This window comes from Dermacentor silvarum, chromosome 7 (genome assembly GCF_013339745.2).
Source record: "Dermacentor silvarum isolate Dsil-2018 chromosome 7, BIME_Dsil_1.4, whole genome shotgun sequence".
In the NCBI taxonomy this organism is placed as follows: Eukaryota; Metazoa; Arthropoda; class Arachnida; order Ixodida; family Ixodidae; genus Dermacentor; species Dermacentor silvarum.
This window is the reverse complement of record NC_051160.1, coordinates 156,450,282-156,465,693: the sequence shown is the minus strand read 5'-3', so window position 1 is coordinate 156,465,693 and position 15,412 is coordinate 156,450,282. Positions and strand designations below refer to the sequence as shown.

At 47.3% G+C, this 15,412-nt stretch overlaps 1 protein-coding gene across 1 annotated transcript in view; it reads right to left on the bottom strand.

Annotated features, from left to right (window-relative positions):
* LOC119459291 (medium-chain acyl-CoA ligase ACSF2, mitochondrial-like) overlaps window positions 1-14,938 on the bottom strand; it is a 188,613-nt gene extending 173,675 nt beyond the window's left edge. The window contains exon 1 of the mRNA XM_049671652.1: window positions 14,546-14,938. Coding sequence (XP_049527609.1) covers window positions 14,546-14,640 — 95 coding nt within the window. The 5' untranslated portion in view covers window positions 14,641-14,938. The remainder of the gene's footprint in view (window positions 1-14,545) is intronic.
* Window positions 14,939-15,412: the final 474 nt, after the last annotated feature.

The following is a 15,412-nucleotide window of genomic DNA, read 5'->3' as shown; positions in this document are numbered from 1 at the left end:
ATCGAACCCTTGGTAGCTGTATTCAATGATTTTGCTGCATAAAATGCTGCATTGCCCAGCCCCTCGCCAATAAGCGATTTTGGAGCTGGTGTGCGCTGTATGCGAGCCGACGATGGCCGCTTGCGAATGCGCCACTGTTGATGGACACCACGCAGGACGCTTCTCTGGAGGAGTTATATAAGTATCTGAATTTCAAGCGTGTGTGGCGCAATCAGAACGACGAACCCGGTTCTCATCCACGCACTATCGTACGCCTGGAACGCCGGATTACAACAGAGCCTTTATGGCAATCAGCCAGTACCGGCTACCGTTCCCATTGTGCTGCTGCAATCAGCTTCGAAAACATGAAGGCCAATATAGCACCAGGCACACACTCAGAATCAGCAGAAAATGTTCGCTGAACGTCACTTACGGTACACTCCACTCATATCTCATGATTCAGAAATCTGCGTCGATTTCGTTTTTTTTAATAGACATCTTAGATGCACTCGCAAAGTACAATCAGCGTGGTTGCAAAAAGACCAAGATACGCAGCGTATGCACATTGACGTTCCACTCAATTGCCTCAGCGGCCTGCTTTGCACGCCAGCATGATGATGGGTGCTTCTGATTATGCGCATGTGCACTAGCATTCCTGCTGGTCGGCTGCGTGCAACTTGTTAGGGTTCAAGGGTTTGAGCGGATAGGTCTGCAAAGATACAGCTGTCTGATAGCGCGCGAATTTATTTCAATTCAATTCAATGACGCGCTTGCTGTATTTTAGATAAGCACATAGCTCACAGTGCTTAAGGACATTGTTGCAGTTATCAAGGTGACTCAGAATATGAGAGCACCTTAGAACAGAGAACTCTCAGTATCCACACGCGTTACAGACCAGCGCTCGGTAGCTATTACGAGGTTTGTATTACTGCGTCGCGCTTGCACTGCGCACGTTGAGGGAACTCGCCAGTTCGCAGCCTATTAATAATAAACTTAAGGCACATGTTGCAAGCTATGTTTGACAGGGAAATTATTTATGAATTGCGAAATGGTTCTGAATTTATGACCCTCTTACGTGATACACCGTCCGTGGCATCAACCCTTTCTGGGCCAATTTTATTGTTGGGTCGAACACGCTGAGGTTGCTTAGTGGCTGTGGTGTTGGGCTGCTAAGCAAGAGGTAGCGGGATCAAATACCGGCCATGGCGGTCGCATTTCAATGGGAGGCGAAATGCGAATACACCCTTGTACTTAGATTTAGGTGCACGGTAAAGGACCCCAGGTGGACTAAATTATTCGGGAGTCCCCCACTACGCGTGCCTCATAATCAGATCATAGTTTTGGCAAGGTAAAACCGCATAATAAATTTTTTGTACGATCGATAATGCTTAGCATATAATACCGCACTCAGCAAAAATAACAAAAGCCGAAACTAATTGGAGACGTAAATGTGCCAGACATCTAGCACAAATTTCGTAGACCTATAGCTTCCAAATATATGGTTCTGTCTAAAATTCTGAAAATTTCCACATGTCGCCACACTTTGAGATTATACATCTGAGCTGCTTTTGTACCTGCCACGTGAATCATGCAGCATATTTTAGTCTCAGCATAAAACTGTCCTTAAATATTTCGTGCGCACATTGAATGAGCTCGCCTTATGCTGAATGTTTGATAGATCGCTGTCGCATGTCATAAAAACATTGTGAGGATTTTCATACAACTTTTTTCATTCATTTCTAGTTCATTTACGCATGGAGAATATAAATTAGTTGCTTTAAAAACTAAGTCCGCACCACAAATCGTTAAGAACTACAAATTATGCAATGAACGGTCTAGTCTGCTAGGAATAAATTTTCGAAATCTATAAAAACCGTTCAATTTGGCAATGATTGAGGAGTAACAAAAATACACACGCACAGATATTGATAGTACGCGTTTAATAGTAGATACGCTCGGCGTTTTTATGAATGTGCCGAAACAGGCAACGGCCAAACGGAGCGAGCGCGAGCACCAACAACAAATGTATTATTCTTCGGCTTCTGCTGGCGCCCATATTTCTCACTACAATACATACATACATACATACATACATACATACACACACACACACACACACACACACCACACACACACCACACACACACACACACCACACACACACACACACACACACACACACCACACACACACACACACACACACACATATATATATATATATATATATATATATATATATATATATATTGTAAAGGAACGGAGACACAGACACAGCACCCGTTCACTGGGCCGGCTGTTCTATTTTCCTGCCTCGTCGTCTTCTTCTCTCTGTCCGCGCCCGCAGTCCGAGCGCCTGAACTTAGGTGCGTCCGATTCTGACACGCTGATTATGGAAACCAGGGAAAGCAGTCCTGTGCGCAACCAGCGTCTCTGGGGGTCGGCACTGCGTGTTACGATCGGGTCGCATGCTCGTCGACGTATATCCCGTCGCAATTGGACACGTAGGGCAGGAGATCATGCACAACGAGCAGCCGCTCTGCTCAGTCGTCGCGTACATCTTCGGAACGTTGCCGCAAAATGAACGAGGATCGTAGTTGCGCGCGAATCAGCCGCGCTCGACGAAAAACTGCGAGCATTGCGCGACTGGTCTTTTGCGCGTCTCTTTCGGTGTCTCGCGCGTGCTACGCGTCTTTCGCGTGCAGGAAGCTCTCCGCTGATGATGACCTTCAGCGAGGCCTCTCTCAGTGCACTGTGAACGGCAGCGAATTCGGCCAACGACTCCGTGGACATGCAACGATGTGGCTCCGACGAGTCAGGAAGCATCTCCCTGCCACGATCCGTGGATAGGTCGGGTTCCTGGAGTGATAGCGTCGGCGCCTCCATGCACCCCAGCGTTGATGTGTTTCGGAGCCTTTTCACTGACGGCTGTGGACCGAAAGTGGTCTCGGTCTCTGGAAGTAATGGTAAAGCGTCGGAAGTGGTAGACGCAGAGTCCGAGACCCGTGGTGGTAAAACTGGCTCGCATTCTGGGTCTACAGCGGGGCAGGTGGTGAGGCAATCTGCCAAAACCCTCCCGGGTACTGAGTCCTGGGTGCCATAAGAATACCAAGTCGAAGTAGCAGCGGTGTTCTGCTGCGTGCTTATGGGTAGCTGTGGAGTCGATGACGCCGGTTTGTCATCTACCGCTCGGTGGTGACTCGAAGCGGGAGCGGTCGTCGCCGTGCGCATCGCACCGTCTGCGATGGGGCCGACGACGACGCTCGGGGAGCCGGCTTCTGCGGCGGGGCAGCCGGCGGGCCTCCATGGCGAGGCCCTGCAGGGAACTACTGCCGTGTCAAGGTGGTGCTCCTCAGAAGCTCCGGCCGCAGAGCACTGCTGGCTGCGCTCGTCGGAGGCATACGTGAGCGGGCCGAAAGCGGCGATCAGAGCTGCACTCCATTCAGGCGACGACCCAAGTTTAATGCCTGCATAGTTGTCCCATGCCTTGGCGGCACCGCAGAGTCGTTTCGCGGCAACCAGCTATCTTGTGTGGTCTGGCCAATCATGACGATCACCCAGGGCATTGATGTTGCGAACCCATAGGATGACGTCGTCTTGAAAGCCGCGAAATGTCGGTATGTCCACGAACGCCGGCTGCAGGGAAGCGTGGACGGCGTTCCCAGGCAGGAAGCAACCGCTGACGGATGCCAAGGCGGTCGTCATACCCTGGAGCTGTTGTGTCAGCTCGGCGATGACATGGATGAGGGCATTGGCACATCCCTGTCCGAGAGCCGGCGAGGAGGCTTGGACGCCGTCCCCGGACGGTGCAGTGGGTACTTGCGACGGTGGTAGGGTGGCGGGCTCCATACCGAAGGAATTGTGAACAGCGTTCCTGGGAAGGAGGGACCCGGCACGCCGAAGAACCGTGCGAGGAACACTTAAGGTGGAAACGCCTTAAGGCAGGTTCATTGTAGACTGCGCCATTGTAAAGGAACGGAGACACAGACACAGCACCCCTTCAGGTAGAGGTAGAGGTAGAGCCTTGGAGTTTAGGCACACACCCACTCTGGGGGATTGGCCAAGAACCGGGTAGTTTGAAATAACAATCGTTCACTGGGCCGGCTGTTCTATTTTCCTGCCTCGTCGTCTTCCTCTCTCTGTCCGCGCCCGCAGTCCGAGCGCCCGAGCCTAGGTGCGTCTGTTTCTTCATTACAATATATATATATATATATATATATATATATATATATATATATATATATATATTATAAGAAGCCAACAAACAATGAAACCAAGGATAAAATAGGGGAAATTGTACTTACTAATTGAATTAAACAAACGATAAATTAATGGAAATGAAAACGGATGAGAACACAACTGTCCGCAGGTGGGGAACGAACCCACGTCTTCGCATTACGCGTGCGATGCTCTCACCATTGAGCTACCGCGGAGCTGTTTTCCCATCCACTTTCTGGGGTATTTATGTTTTGCAACTAGAACTAACCATGGGAGTGTTAGCCAGCGCCACCACTCAGAAACATTGGGGCGGATGTCAGTTGTTTTCTCATCCGTTTTTATTTACATTAATTTAACATTTCTTTATTTCAATTAGTAAGTACAGGTAACTTCCCCTATGTTGTCCTTGGTTTCATTGTTTGTTGGCTTCTTATGATATGATTAATAAAAATCGGGCTCCTCGTTTCCCTTTCTTCTCGTTCATATATATATACAGGGTGTTTCAGCGAACACTTTCAAAAATTCTTAAATTTTACCTGTGGCAGATAGCCCAATTCTAGTTAATGAGCCGGTCTACTCGAAGCGCCGGACATTACTTGCGCAAAAAATTGAAATGCTTAATTGAATAATTATTAAAAATTCACTAATTATTTTAAAACTAATTACCTGATGGCCCATATTGCAATCTACAAATTGTAGCCGTGGAGATCGCAAGACGGATCCACTTGGAACGAATTCTCGGGATGACACAAGTTTCGGGATAATAATTCACGAACTTTGCGGAGACGTGCATTGGCGTTCCAGTTAATTTTGTGCTTCAATGCACGTTTTGTTAAGAAACTAACTGGAATGCCAATGCATTTCTTCGTAAAGTTCGGGAATTAATATCTCGAAAGCGGTGTCATCCCGGGAATTCGTTCTAAGTGCATCTGCCTTGCGAACTCCACGGCTACCATTTGTAGATTACAATGTGGGCCATCAGGTAATTAGTTAAAAACTTAATTACTCAGTTTTTATTAATTAGTCAATTATGCATTTCAATTTTTTGCGCAAGTAATGTCCGCCGCTTCGAGTAGACTGGCTCATTAACTAGAATTGGGATATCTGCCACAGTAAACCTGAAATAAATTTTGAAAGTATTCGCTGAAACACCCTGTATATGCCAGCTGTTAAAAAAGGATTAGGAGATATGACGATTAGAACAAAGGTGTTGGTGTTACGAGTCGCCTTGCAAACAGTGGTGAACCTTTCGGTTATGGTTGATTAGTTCATTAGTAAAATAATTGCATACATTGATAACTACTGATCGCATACAGCGCAAGCTCGAATGTCAAATTGCGCATCGCATTCTAAAACATTCAATACAACAGTTTCAAGCTCCCTACAAAAATAATTGGGGAAATCCCAGTAAATTTTTTCCGCGATTCAAAATTGTGGCGCCAACGCGTCAAAAAGTGCAAATTCAAGGATGGGCGATGTGATTCGCGCGCGCGACAGCAGCGCTCTCAAAAGCAGGTTCATAAAATCAACAGTACTCAATGAATGACTTGGTGACCGCGAGGTTACAAGGCAACGGCCTGTCTGCTGGCTGTTGCTGCTGTCAAGTAGCCGCGGCTTGATATTTTTTCTTCGCTTCAGTCATCTTTCTTATCGCTGTTCTTTGTCGGTGCCAATGCACTAGCAAACAGCGTGCTGTGACTGCTTGCTCGCAGCAGCAGCTAACGGCTACTTCGTCACCTTGTCACTTTATGGGGGTCACCAAGTGCGCCATTGAGTAGTGCTGATTCTATGAGCCCCCTTTTGAGAGCTCTGCTGTCACGGACGTGAATCGCGTGGGCCCACCTTCACTTTGTATTCGCTGTCACGATTTGGGCCGCAACTTTCAAGTGCGAAAAAACTACCCTGGGAGAATATCATCATCATCATCATCATCATCTCATCATCATCATCATCATCATCATCATCATCATCAGCAGCCAGCAGCAGCAGCAGCAGCAGCAGCAGCAGCAGCCAGCAGCAGCAGCAAGCAGCAGCCCAGCAGCGCAGCAGCAGCAGCAGCAGCAGCAGCAGCCGCAGCAGCAGCAGCAGCAGCAGCAGCAGCAGCAGCAGCAGCAGCAGCAGCAGCACAGCAGCAGCAGCAGCAGCAGCAGCAGCAGCAGCAGCAGCAGCAGCAGCAGCAGCAGCAGCAGCAGCAGCAGCAGCAGCAGCAGCAGCAGCAGCAGCAGCAGCAGCAGCAGCAGCAGCAGCAGCAGCAGCAGCAGCAGCAGCAGCAGCAGCAGCAGCAGCAGCAGCAGCAGCAGCAGCAGCAGCAGCAGCAGCAGCAGCAGCAGCAGCAGCAGCAGCAGCCCAGCAGCAGCAGCAGCAGCAGCAGCAGCAGCAGCAGCAGCAGCAGCAGCAGCAGCAGCAGCAGCAGCAGCAGCAGCAGCAGCAGCAGCAGCAGCAGCAGCAGCAGCAGCAGCAGCGCAGCAGCAGCAGCAGCAGCAGCGCAGCAGCAGCAGCAGCAGCAGCAGCAGCAGCAGCAGCAGCAAGCACGCAGCAGCAGCAGCAGCAGCAGCAGGCTAGCAGCAGCAGCAGCGCAGCAGCGCAGCTAGCGCACGCAGCAGCAGCCGCAGCAGCAGCAGCAGCAGCAGCAGCAGCAAGCAGCAGGCAGCAGCAGCAGCCGCAGCAGCAGGGCAGCAGCAGCAGCAAGCAGCAGCAGCAGCAGCAGCAGCAAGCAGCAGCAGCAGACAGCAGCAGCGCAGCAGCAGCAGCACAGCAGCAGCAGCAGCAGCAGCAGCAGCAGCAGCAGCCTCAGGCAGCGCTAGCAGCAGCAGACAGAGCAGCGCAGCAGCAGCGCAGCAGCAGCAGCGCAGCAGCAGCAGCAGCAGCAGCAGCAGCAGCAGCACAGCAGCAGCAGCAGCAGCAGCAGCAGCGCAGCAGCAGGCAGCAGCAGCCAGCAGCAGCAGCAGCAGCAGCAGCCAGCAGCAGCCGCAGCCGCAAAGCAAGCAGCGCAGCAGCAGCAGCAGCAGCAGCAGCAGCAGACAGCAGCAGCAGCCCATATTTATGTCCACTGCAGGGCGAAGACCTCTCCCAGCGGTCTCCAATTATTCCTCACTTGCGCTATCTGATTCCTACTTGCACCTGAAAATTTCTTAATTTCTTCACGCCATTTAATTTTCTGCAGTCCTCGACAACGCTCCCCTACTCTTGGCAAATGTAGTGAGATTGAAACTGTTGAGTATGATGTTTTGGAATGGAACGACAGTATGAGATTTGAGCTTGCATAATTATGCAAGTAATTCTCAAGTTAGGTAATCATTTGTCATTAATTATGTGAACAATGATAAGAGAAAAATTTGCCTGTGTGCGCGCGGTGATTGCTAAAGGCTCATTCACACTAGGTGGACAAGACACCGATTTGGCCTGCGCACTGTTGGCGACAGTGTTTTCCTTCATTTAAACCGTTGGCCACAGCGTTTTCCGTCCTGTATACTGCTGTCGCGAACAGTCGGCAGACGAAAATCGGTGTCGTGTCGGCCTAGTGGGAATGAGCATTAACAAAACAGCGTTGCTCCCATCTTCCTATCTCGTAGCCTTATTTTTAAATAGTTTTGCCCACGTTCGCTGGAAGAAATGGTATTTGGAAACCTTGGTTATTCGAACTACAGCAACTACAGCCAGCTAGAGGGTGTGATGGACCGATTGTGGCGAGTGTGTCACTAAGAGCTACTGCGCACCAAACAGTGTTTTGTTGCGATAGCAATTATATGGACACTCCAAGCAGATTTCTGCCGTCGTCGTCGTCACCGCCGTCGCCGTGAGGTTTCGTATAAAGTCTCAAGGGCGATAACATCGTCGGTGCGCGCCGTATGTTGTATGTGCGAGTGAAAGCGCGCTTTCACGGAGAGCGAAGGCACGTCGGAGAGCAAACGCGACGTCTTACGTAGGCCGAAAGGCCGTGGGGGGATGGGAGGGAGGGAGGGGAGGCGACGTTTAGCTGCGGCACCAACTGCGGATCTTGCGACCGGACGAAAGGGAAACGGGCGACTGAATCTCGCACGCGAAAGGAGGAAAGCCGGGAAGGCAGCGAGGGAGGGAGAGAGGGGGTGCGGCTTCTATTCTGCTAGCAACTGCGTACTTGTACTTTGCTTGGCTGCTGGCGGTCGCGCGCACCGTATCTTGAAAGCGATCTCCACACGGATATTATCTTTGTATGCGCTGTGCTTTCGCCGCTCAGCTCCTGTTCAAGCGATAGACCGTACGAACCTTCGCTCGTTGCTGCCGCGCGCTTGCTCACGCCAGCGTTTTCACAGTGTTTGTCTGCGGTCATCGAGTGCGATCTATTCATGTTTGCTTGTGCTCGCTGACACCACGCTTGTTAATTCAGTTAGTAAGCGAATGTGTCCAAGTTTATCCAGCCGATAAAACTACTATCCTTACTCTGTATAGCTGTCTACTAATTTGCTATCGTAATTGATGCTTCGCCTTTCGGGCGAAACTGCGACTTTTCTAAAGGTGCAGCCACCTTTAGGAAAGCCGACTTGAGAGTAATTTGGCTTTCACGACGTGCTTGCTTCCAGAGATTGCTTTCTTCAAGGCTGCTTATGACCGACGCCTTCCATGCTGATAGTGCCAGTAAGTGATTATGGTTCAGTGCACTTCATTCAGGAGATACTTCTGGCTAACTACTTGTGCTAAAAGCTGTATGAACAGCTTGACGGAGACCCAGATAGGCACCACAAGGCAGTCACAGAAAAATAAATGTTTACCAGTAGTGGTTCTGTTGGACAGCCAAGGTTGGCGGTGGCCTACTATTTCCCGATGCTGTTGGTGTTCGCGCTGCACAGCCCCGCAAGCGAACCTAGTGACCGATGCGATAAGCCGACACTGGCTAATACGCTGTCGAGCACCCGAACTCAAAAGGTGTTAGCACTTTAACGGTGCGCACACAATGACGGATATTAAATATCACAGTGATGATGTTTTCAATCGCTTTGGAATTATTCCCTTGAGATGCTTTGACTGCCATCAAAACTTAAACATAATATCGATTACCTGTCTTTATTTGGTCCAAGTTGCTTAATGCACGGTTTATAAGTATTACTGGCCTTTGGTATATAAATCGCCCTCCTGTATAACTGGGGCCGCCGGTCAGTTCTAAATTTTAGCTCTCTGTTATAACTTATGGCGGTGGATATATTATGTAAAGAATAACAGTTGTGCGTAATGTAGCTATAGTGCGGATCCGCATAGAGCGTTGACCAAGCAGTTGGCCTATGAAAGCCTTTGGTCGTTGCGGTGAGACCTACTATCTGCGTTGCACGCGAGAACACACCAAAACGTTTATACTCTCTGTAATATTCCATGAGCTCGTAGAAAAAGTCAACGAGAGAAAAATCTTTCCTCGCTTCTGGTATTATCAAACGCTATTAAACGTAAGAATTGCTGCTTAACTTTTGTATTAAAAGACTCATCCTTCCACTGGTGTTCACCGACCTGAGATCTACACTTGCCGCACTTCCGCACGCAAATAGGCTTCCTGAAATCAAAGCAATCTTGTCGATAGAGCATTTTGGGCCTGCGGAATACTGCCTGTAGGTCGTGATAGGCTCATATTGGCTAATTTCTCAGAAAACGCAGGTGTCCTCTAATTGAACTTTATTAACCTGAGGCCCAAGAGCGCAGATTTCTGGAAACGTGTGGCCCAGCATGCATTACCTGTGCTGTGCCTAGCGGAAGCAGAGGTAGGGATTATTGCTTAGTGAACTATAGTGTTTGCACATTATCTGCATTTGCTGGTCTAAGCGGAGCGCTTATCTGCGTGCGTAACGGCCAATCCTGAGTTAACGTAGGAGCGTCTGCTTGTGATAAAACGGAATCTGCGGCGATCGAAATCAAATCCGGAAGTATGAGCATATCAGTAATCAGTGTATACGCTCAGCCATCCACAAATATTTCCTTTTCTGCCCTTAAGCAGATTTTGTGCATGTGTAAGGTTACTGTTATTGTATTATGTGATTTTAATGTCCATAACGTTATGCAGGCAAATTCCTGTGATCACCGTGTGAACATACTGCGGAAGGTTACTGAGAAGACTGCCCTATGCCTCTTAAGTGATGGCACCATAACATTCTTACGTGGGTATAATTTATCCAGCTGCCTCAACCTTACGTTATGTTAGTGAGATCTTTCAAGTGCCATAGAGTGAAGACCAAATGTGGAGACAACAGGAAGAGACCACTTCTATATAGTCATCTGACATCGTGGTTTACGCAGTTCGCTACATTGGCGAAGTAATAAACAAAATAATAAATTGGCCAACATGCAGGTTGTGAAAGGTTCATTTTGGATAATTTCTTACAAAATGCCGGCATCATCTTATGTAACGTTAATAGCCTCAGGTCCACTAAGAGCTATTCGCGACTCACAAAGTGTGTTCTGCAGCACCAGCAAGCCGGCACAATAAGCGATGTCGAAAACCTTGCTTCAGTTTAAAAGAAATATACACAGACCTCAAACCCAAAACATGTTTTTTATTCTCAACGTTTATACCGCTGTAGGTTCCGTATATTAACTACTTAGAGCTGTTCGACAAAGAGCGGAGCGAGAGTACTGGTGAACGGCTCTTCTCGACCGTGTACCTAGAGGCTAAAAAGCTTGCTCTATAGAGCAAGCTAGGCCGAAACCGATGGAAAGAGTTCTGGTCTTCATTAACCTCTTTGACCCCAAAGCCAAAATTATGGGACGTTCTAAGGTACTTTAGTCAACCTGTGACACAGGAACAGCCATTCAATGCTCCAGCCTTAGCAAATAAAATTCCAGAAAATAGCAATTACTAACAAATTTCGCCAGATTATACTGCGTCCAGGGACTCATTTGAACACGACACTGTTTCAGAACTCAGCCACAGAATTTGCAACACCTGTCACCTCCTAGTACAATGAACAAACCCAGAAACTAGATCAGCCATCTTCTGTTGGTGAACTGAAACGCGTGCTTGAAATTGTATAAACAAGACTGTCGCACGCCGAGATGTCATAACCTACGGCGCTATAAAAAACTTTGCTGTCGCCGGAACATCAATGCCATTAGAAGCGCTCAATGAAATTTCCAGTTTATTATGGTTCCCAATTTTCAGGAAAATACTGAGACCAGTTCCATTCGTAAATCCTTGCAAGGCACCTGTCTGTATTAATTTCGTCCATCAGCCTTACAAGCTGCCTCTGTAAAAAAACGAAAAAAAATGATTGGTGCCAGACTTCAGCGGCGGGCCGAAGGTACCCAGAAGTTGTCAATAACATATGGCGGGGTTTCACGAATGGCTTTGCACCATGAACGCAATCACGAATCTCGTCATGCACATAGAGCACAAACGGCAATGTGGCAAAATTGCTGCTGGCGTATTTCTCGATATTAAACAGGCTTTTGGTACCGCAAGTCACATCCATGCTCTACATGACCTGCTCCAATGCGGCATCTTTGTCCGGGCTCTTTGTTGAATCGAAGATTTTCTAAAGGAAAGAACAGTCTTCATCGCTGCGGCAGGGTGACACGGCCTGCAGTACAACGCGACAGACAGTGTTCCGAAAGGAAGTGTGTTATGTCCTTTTCTATTTATTGTATTACGTCTCAGTGGCCTAATGACTTGCCGGCCTCCGTAAGCTACTCAATTTCTGCAGACAGTCTGCCTATGTGGATTTTGAGCTCAAACATCTATTTCATAAAGCAGAATCTAAGAAGTCCTAGATGCCATCAAGAAATTTTAATCAGCCCAGGCATGGCTTTGTCAAAGGAAAAGACCACTTCTCTCCCTTTCAGAACACAATTACTGCAATTGCAGTCTAATGATGGATGAGAACCTGTGAATTACGTACGCCTAAATAAGTTCTTAGGTGTTGTCCTTGACAGATGACTAACATGGGCAGTGCAAGTAAAATACCTGGAAGAGAACATCAGCGTGGTGAAAAATGTTCTTCTTCACACTGCGAAAAAAAAAAGAATGCGGCTGCTCAACATCAGCACCGCTTCGCTACATTGTGCAATCATAAGGCAAAGAATAGCGTATTCTGCCTCGTTTCTCCACAGTCTATCCCACTCATCGGCGGAAGGTCTTGACCACCTTCTGGCCAGATGTCATATTGCATCTCTTGGAATACCACTTGCAACAGCAGGAGCTTTAGAAATCGCAGAGGCATGTCAAGCTTCCTTTCGAGCACTGATATTTGTCGAGACATGCCGCCATTATTTTGGCCTGACTACACAGCAGGCCGATCACCCGTTTTTTAAGTAATTAACTTACAGAAACGGTGGACTCGTACACCTCAGAATACAACAATGCAGATGCACAGACTCAAAGAATAAGTGTTGGCGTGGATAAGCTCAGTATCCTCCATGGCTGCTATCAATTCAAGAGGTTTCAACCAAAGTACCAGGCACCTTTCTTGTATGTGACCTACCAGAAATAGCTGCGAAACATTTAAGTGTGGTATTATCTGCTGCACCTAAAGAGTTGAAATTCTTGTTTACGCAAATGACACGTGCCAAATTCAATGTTCAACGTCTGCATTCTGCATAACTTCTACGGGAGAACCACGAATACTCAAATTATCAATACTACTAGCTCTGCTACAGCAGAGCGTTATGCCATAATGTCCGGCTTGATCTTCATATGGTCACAGCCACACGCACTCAAATGGGCCAACTTTAGCGACTCACAAGCATCTCTATTGAGCATTATTTCGACAAGCATGAACTGAAATAATCATGCTCTAGTATATGATGTACAAAATACATAAAAAGGCTACGTGAATTTTTATTTTATTGAATTCCTAGTCACTGTCCTATTCCAGGCAACATAGACTATGGCCGACAATTCAGCATGCATGGTACACACTGAAAATGAGACTCATATAATACCTCTTTCCCATAGCGATGCATGTCACATTTTGCATCAACTGTCAACGAGATTGTTGAGAGATAGCTTGAAAACGGTTGTCAAACTACGTTGTATTTCAGATTGACCCACAAATACAGTTTAATATTCCCGTAATGGACGCTCGTTCTCCTGAAACAGGTATAGAAAGACTACGTCTAGGAACTCCGTAGAAAAAATGCTTTTACATAGAATAGGATGAGCAGAAAGCGCAGCGTGCTCTTGCTAGAAATCAGAATAAGATATTAAACACCTCTTCTTGCACTGTAGTATTCAGGCTCAGTATCGGAAAATACTTAAGAAATAAATTTTATGCTCTGGAAAAACGGCAGCTCTCAATGGGAAAAAATGTTTAAAATATAAAAGCACGTCGTGAGCGCCTTAAAGGACTTTTTGGAAACGACAAGAACTGCGGATAATTACTAGAGCGTTTTTACATGTTCATGAATTATTGTCTGCGGTTATGCATCCCAGTTTAACGTTCTTGATCTTGATTTGTCTTGATTTGATATTGATTTTACTGCAATCTGTAGTATAACCGGGTATATATTGTAGTGTCGACTATGCTTCGGTGAAAAGCAACTGAAAGTGACTGCTGTGTAATCTTAAATGACATTAGTTGCGGTGCAAAGTTCGTGTGTTGTGACGTATACTGTGCTAATTTCATTTTTTGACAACTGTGATTTTATTTTACCGCTTTCCGATCTTTATTTGCCGTTCATGGCGATATTTTATCTCGTTTGTGTGTTTGTTTTAGTCGGCCTCTTTTTATTATGAATAGTCATCGTCTTTTTAATCGTTTGTTTGTTCGAGGCGGCCTATATTTGCTATGTACTGTTTGTCTAAGACAGAAGGATCAGCGGGCATCGCCCATGATGTCGCACTCTCCTACACACAAAATAATAATACAATTGGTCGTTGGACATACAGAGAATAAAAAAAGTAACACACGTTTATTGCTCCGATGCTGCCGGTGATTAAAGAAAAAAAATCACTTCATTTCAAGCACAACAAAAAATGCTGAGAATTGGCTATTACGCGTATGAAATGCTGGTTTGTCATCGACCGAATGAAAAGTAACAGACGATCATTAAACTGATTTTGCCGGTGATTGAAGCATCAAAGAAAATTTCTCAAATTCTCAAAATTTCTCAAGAAAAAAGTCTCAAATTCCTGAGAGGTTCGACCTGGTTTAATTTCAATTTTTTTCTTTCAGTGGCTTGTCAGCGACTGAGTGCACCTGGGGCAGAATTCACAAAGCTTTTCATTTGTAAGTGTTGTTTGCAAATGGCTGGTAACATTTACTAGTATGTCCAGTATCAAGATTGGCTAGAGCTCATCCCTGCAAAACATTATAGCCTAACAACTTTCTGGGAATACGGGCTGGATTTTTTCGACTTGTGAATAGATCTTTGGCGTAACTGCTACCACCACTCACCTGCTAAGTGGTCGACAGTGGCACAGTCGTCGGCCCTCAGTTGTCTTCAGTAGCGTCACAGCAAAGCGACGCAGGGCCGCAAATTGGAGCACCATTTCTTACAGTAGTTCTAAATATAACAAGTTAGCATAAGCACTTGTTGACAGACTTGTGTGGACGGCAACAGAAGCGTCGCAACCCTTGGGCAACACACTAGCAAATGAAGCTCTCAATGCATCCGACACGAGAAGGTAATTAATTCACTGCGGTACTAGTTGTAATTTCGAGAGGCGACCTCGGCGAAGGTTTGGGGACGCGCGTGCACATACAAGCGCGCGCGAGGCGTGAGCGTTGTGCGAATGACTGACAACCTTTAGACGAGCTGCCGCACGATCTGACGCACTTGGAATGCCGGCTCATGCCTAACACAGGCACCCTGTCGCTCAGTAAAACGTGGGTGGGCAGAGAGCGAGATATTCCGCGAACTTTGCGATGGCCGTCAAATAAGCGCCGATAGCAGCTGATACCACGTGGCCTAGCGAGAGAGAGAAGCGGGAGCGCGCGGGCTTGGATTGTGGCCAAGGTTCAACGGGGGGCAGTCGCTGACTCGCTCTCGGTCGGTCCATAGTAAGCGTACTCTTGTTTCTTTTTTTGCTGCTTGTTGGTGATATGACTTACACGCAGGTCCACGCTCTGTTGCACTCGGCGGATCGGCTAACCGAAAGCTTAAGGGTCCGGGCTCGTTGAGCACAGGAATAGTTCTGAAGTGCTGAATAAAATTTACATTTCCAGCTTTGGGAGAGTTTTTTTCCCTGTTAAATTTTGCAAGTACGTATTCTGGTCGGGCACGTGGGCTTTTGAAATAAAGCTCAAAGTAAGGCCCTTCAA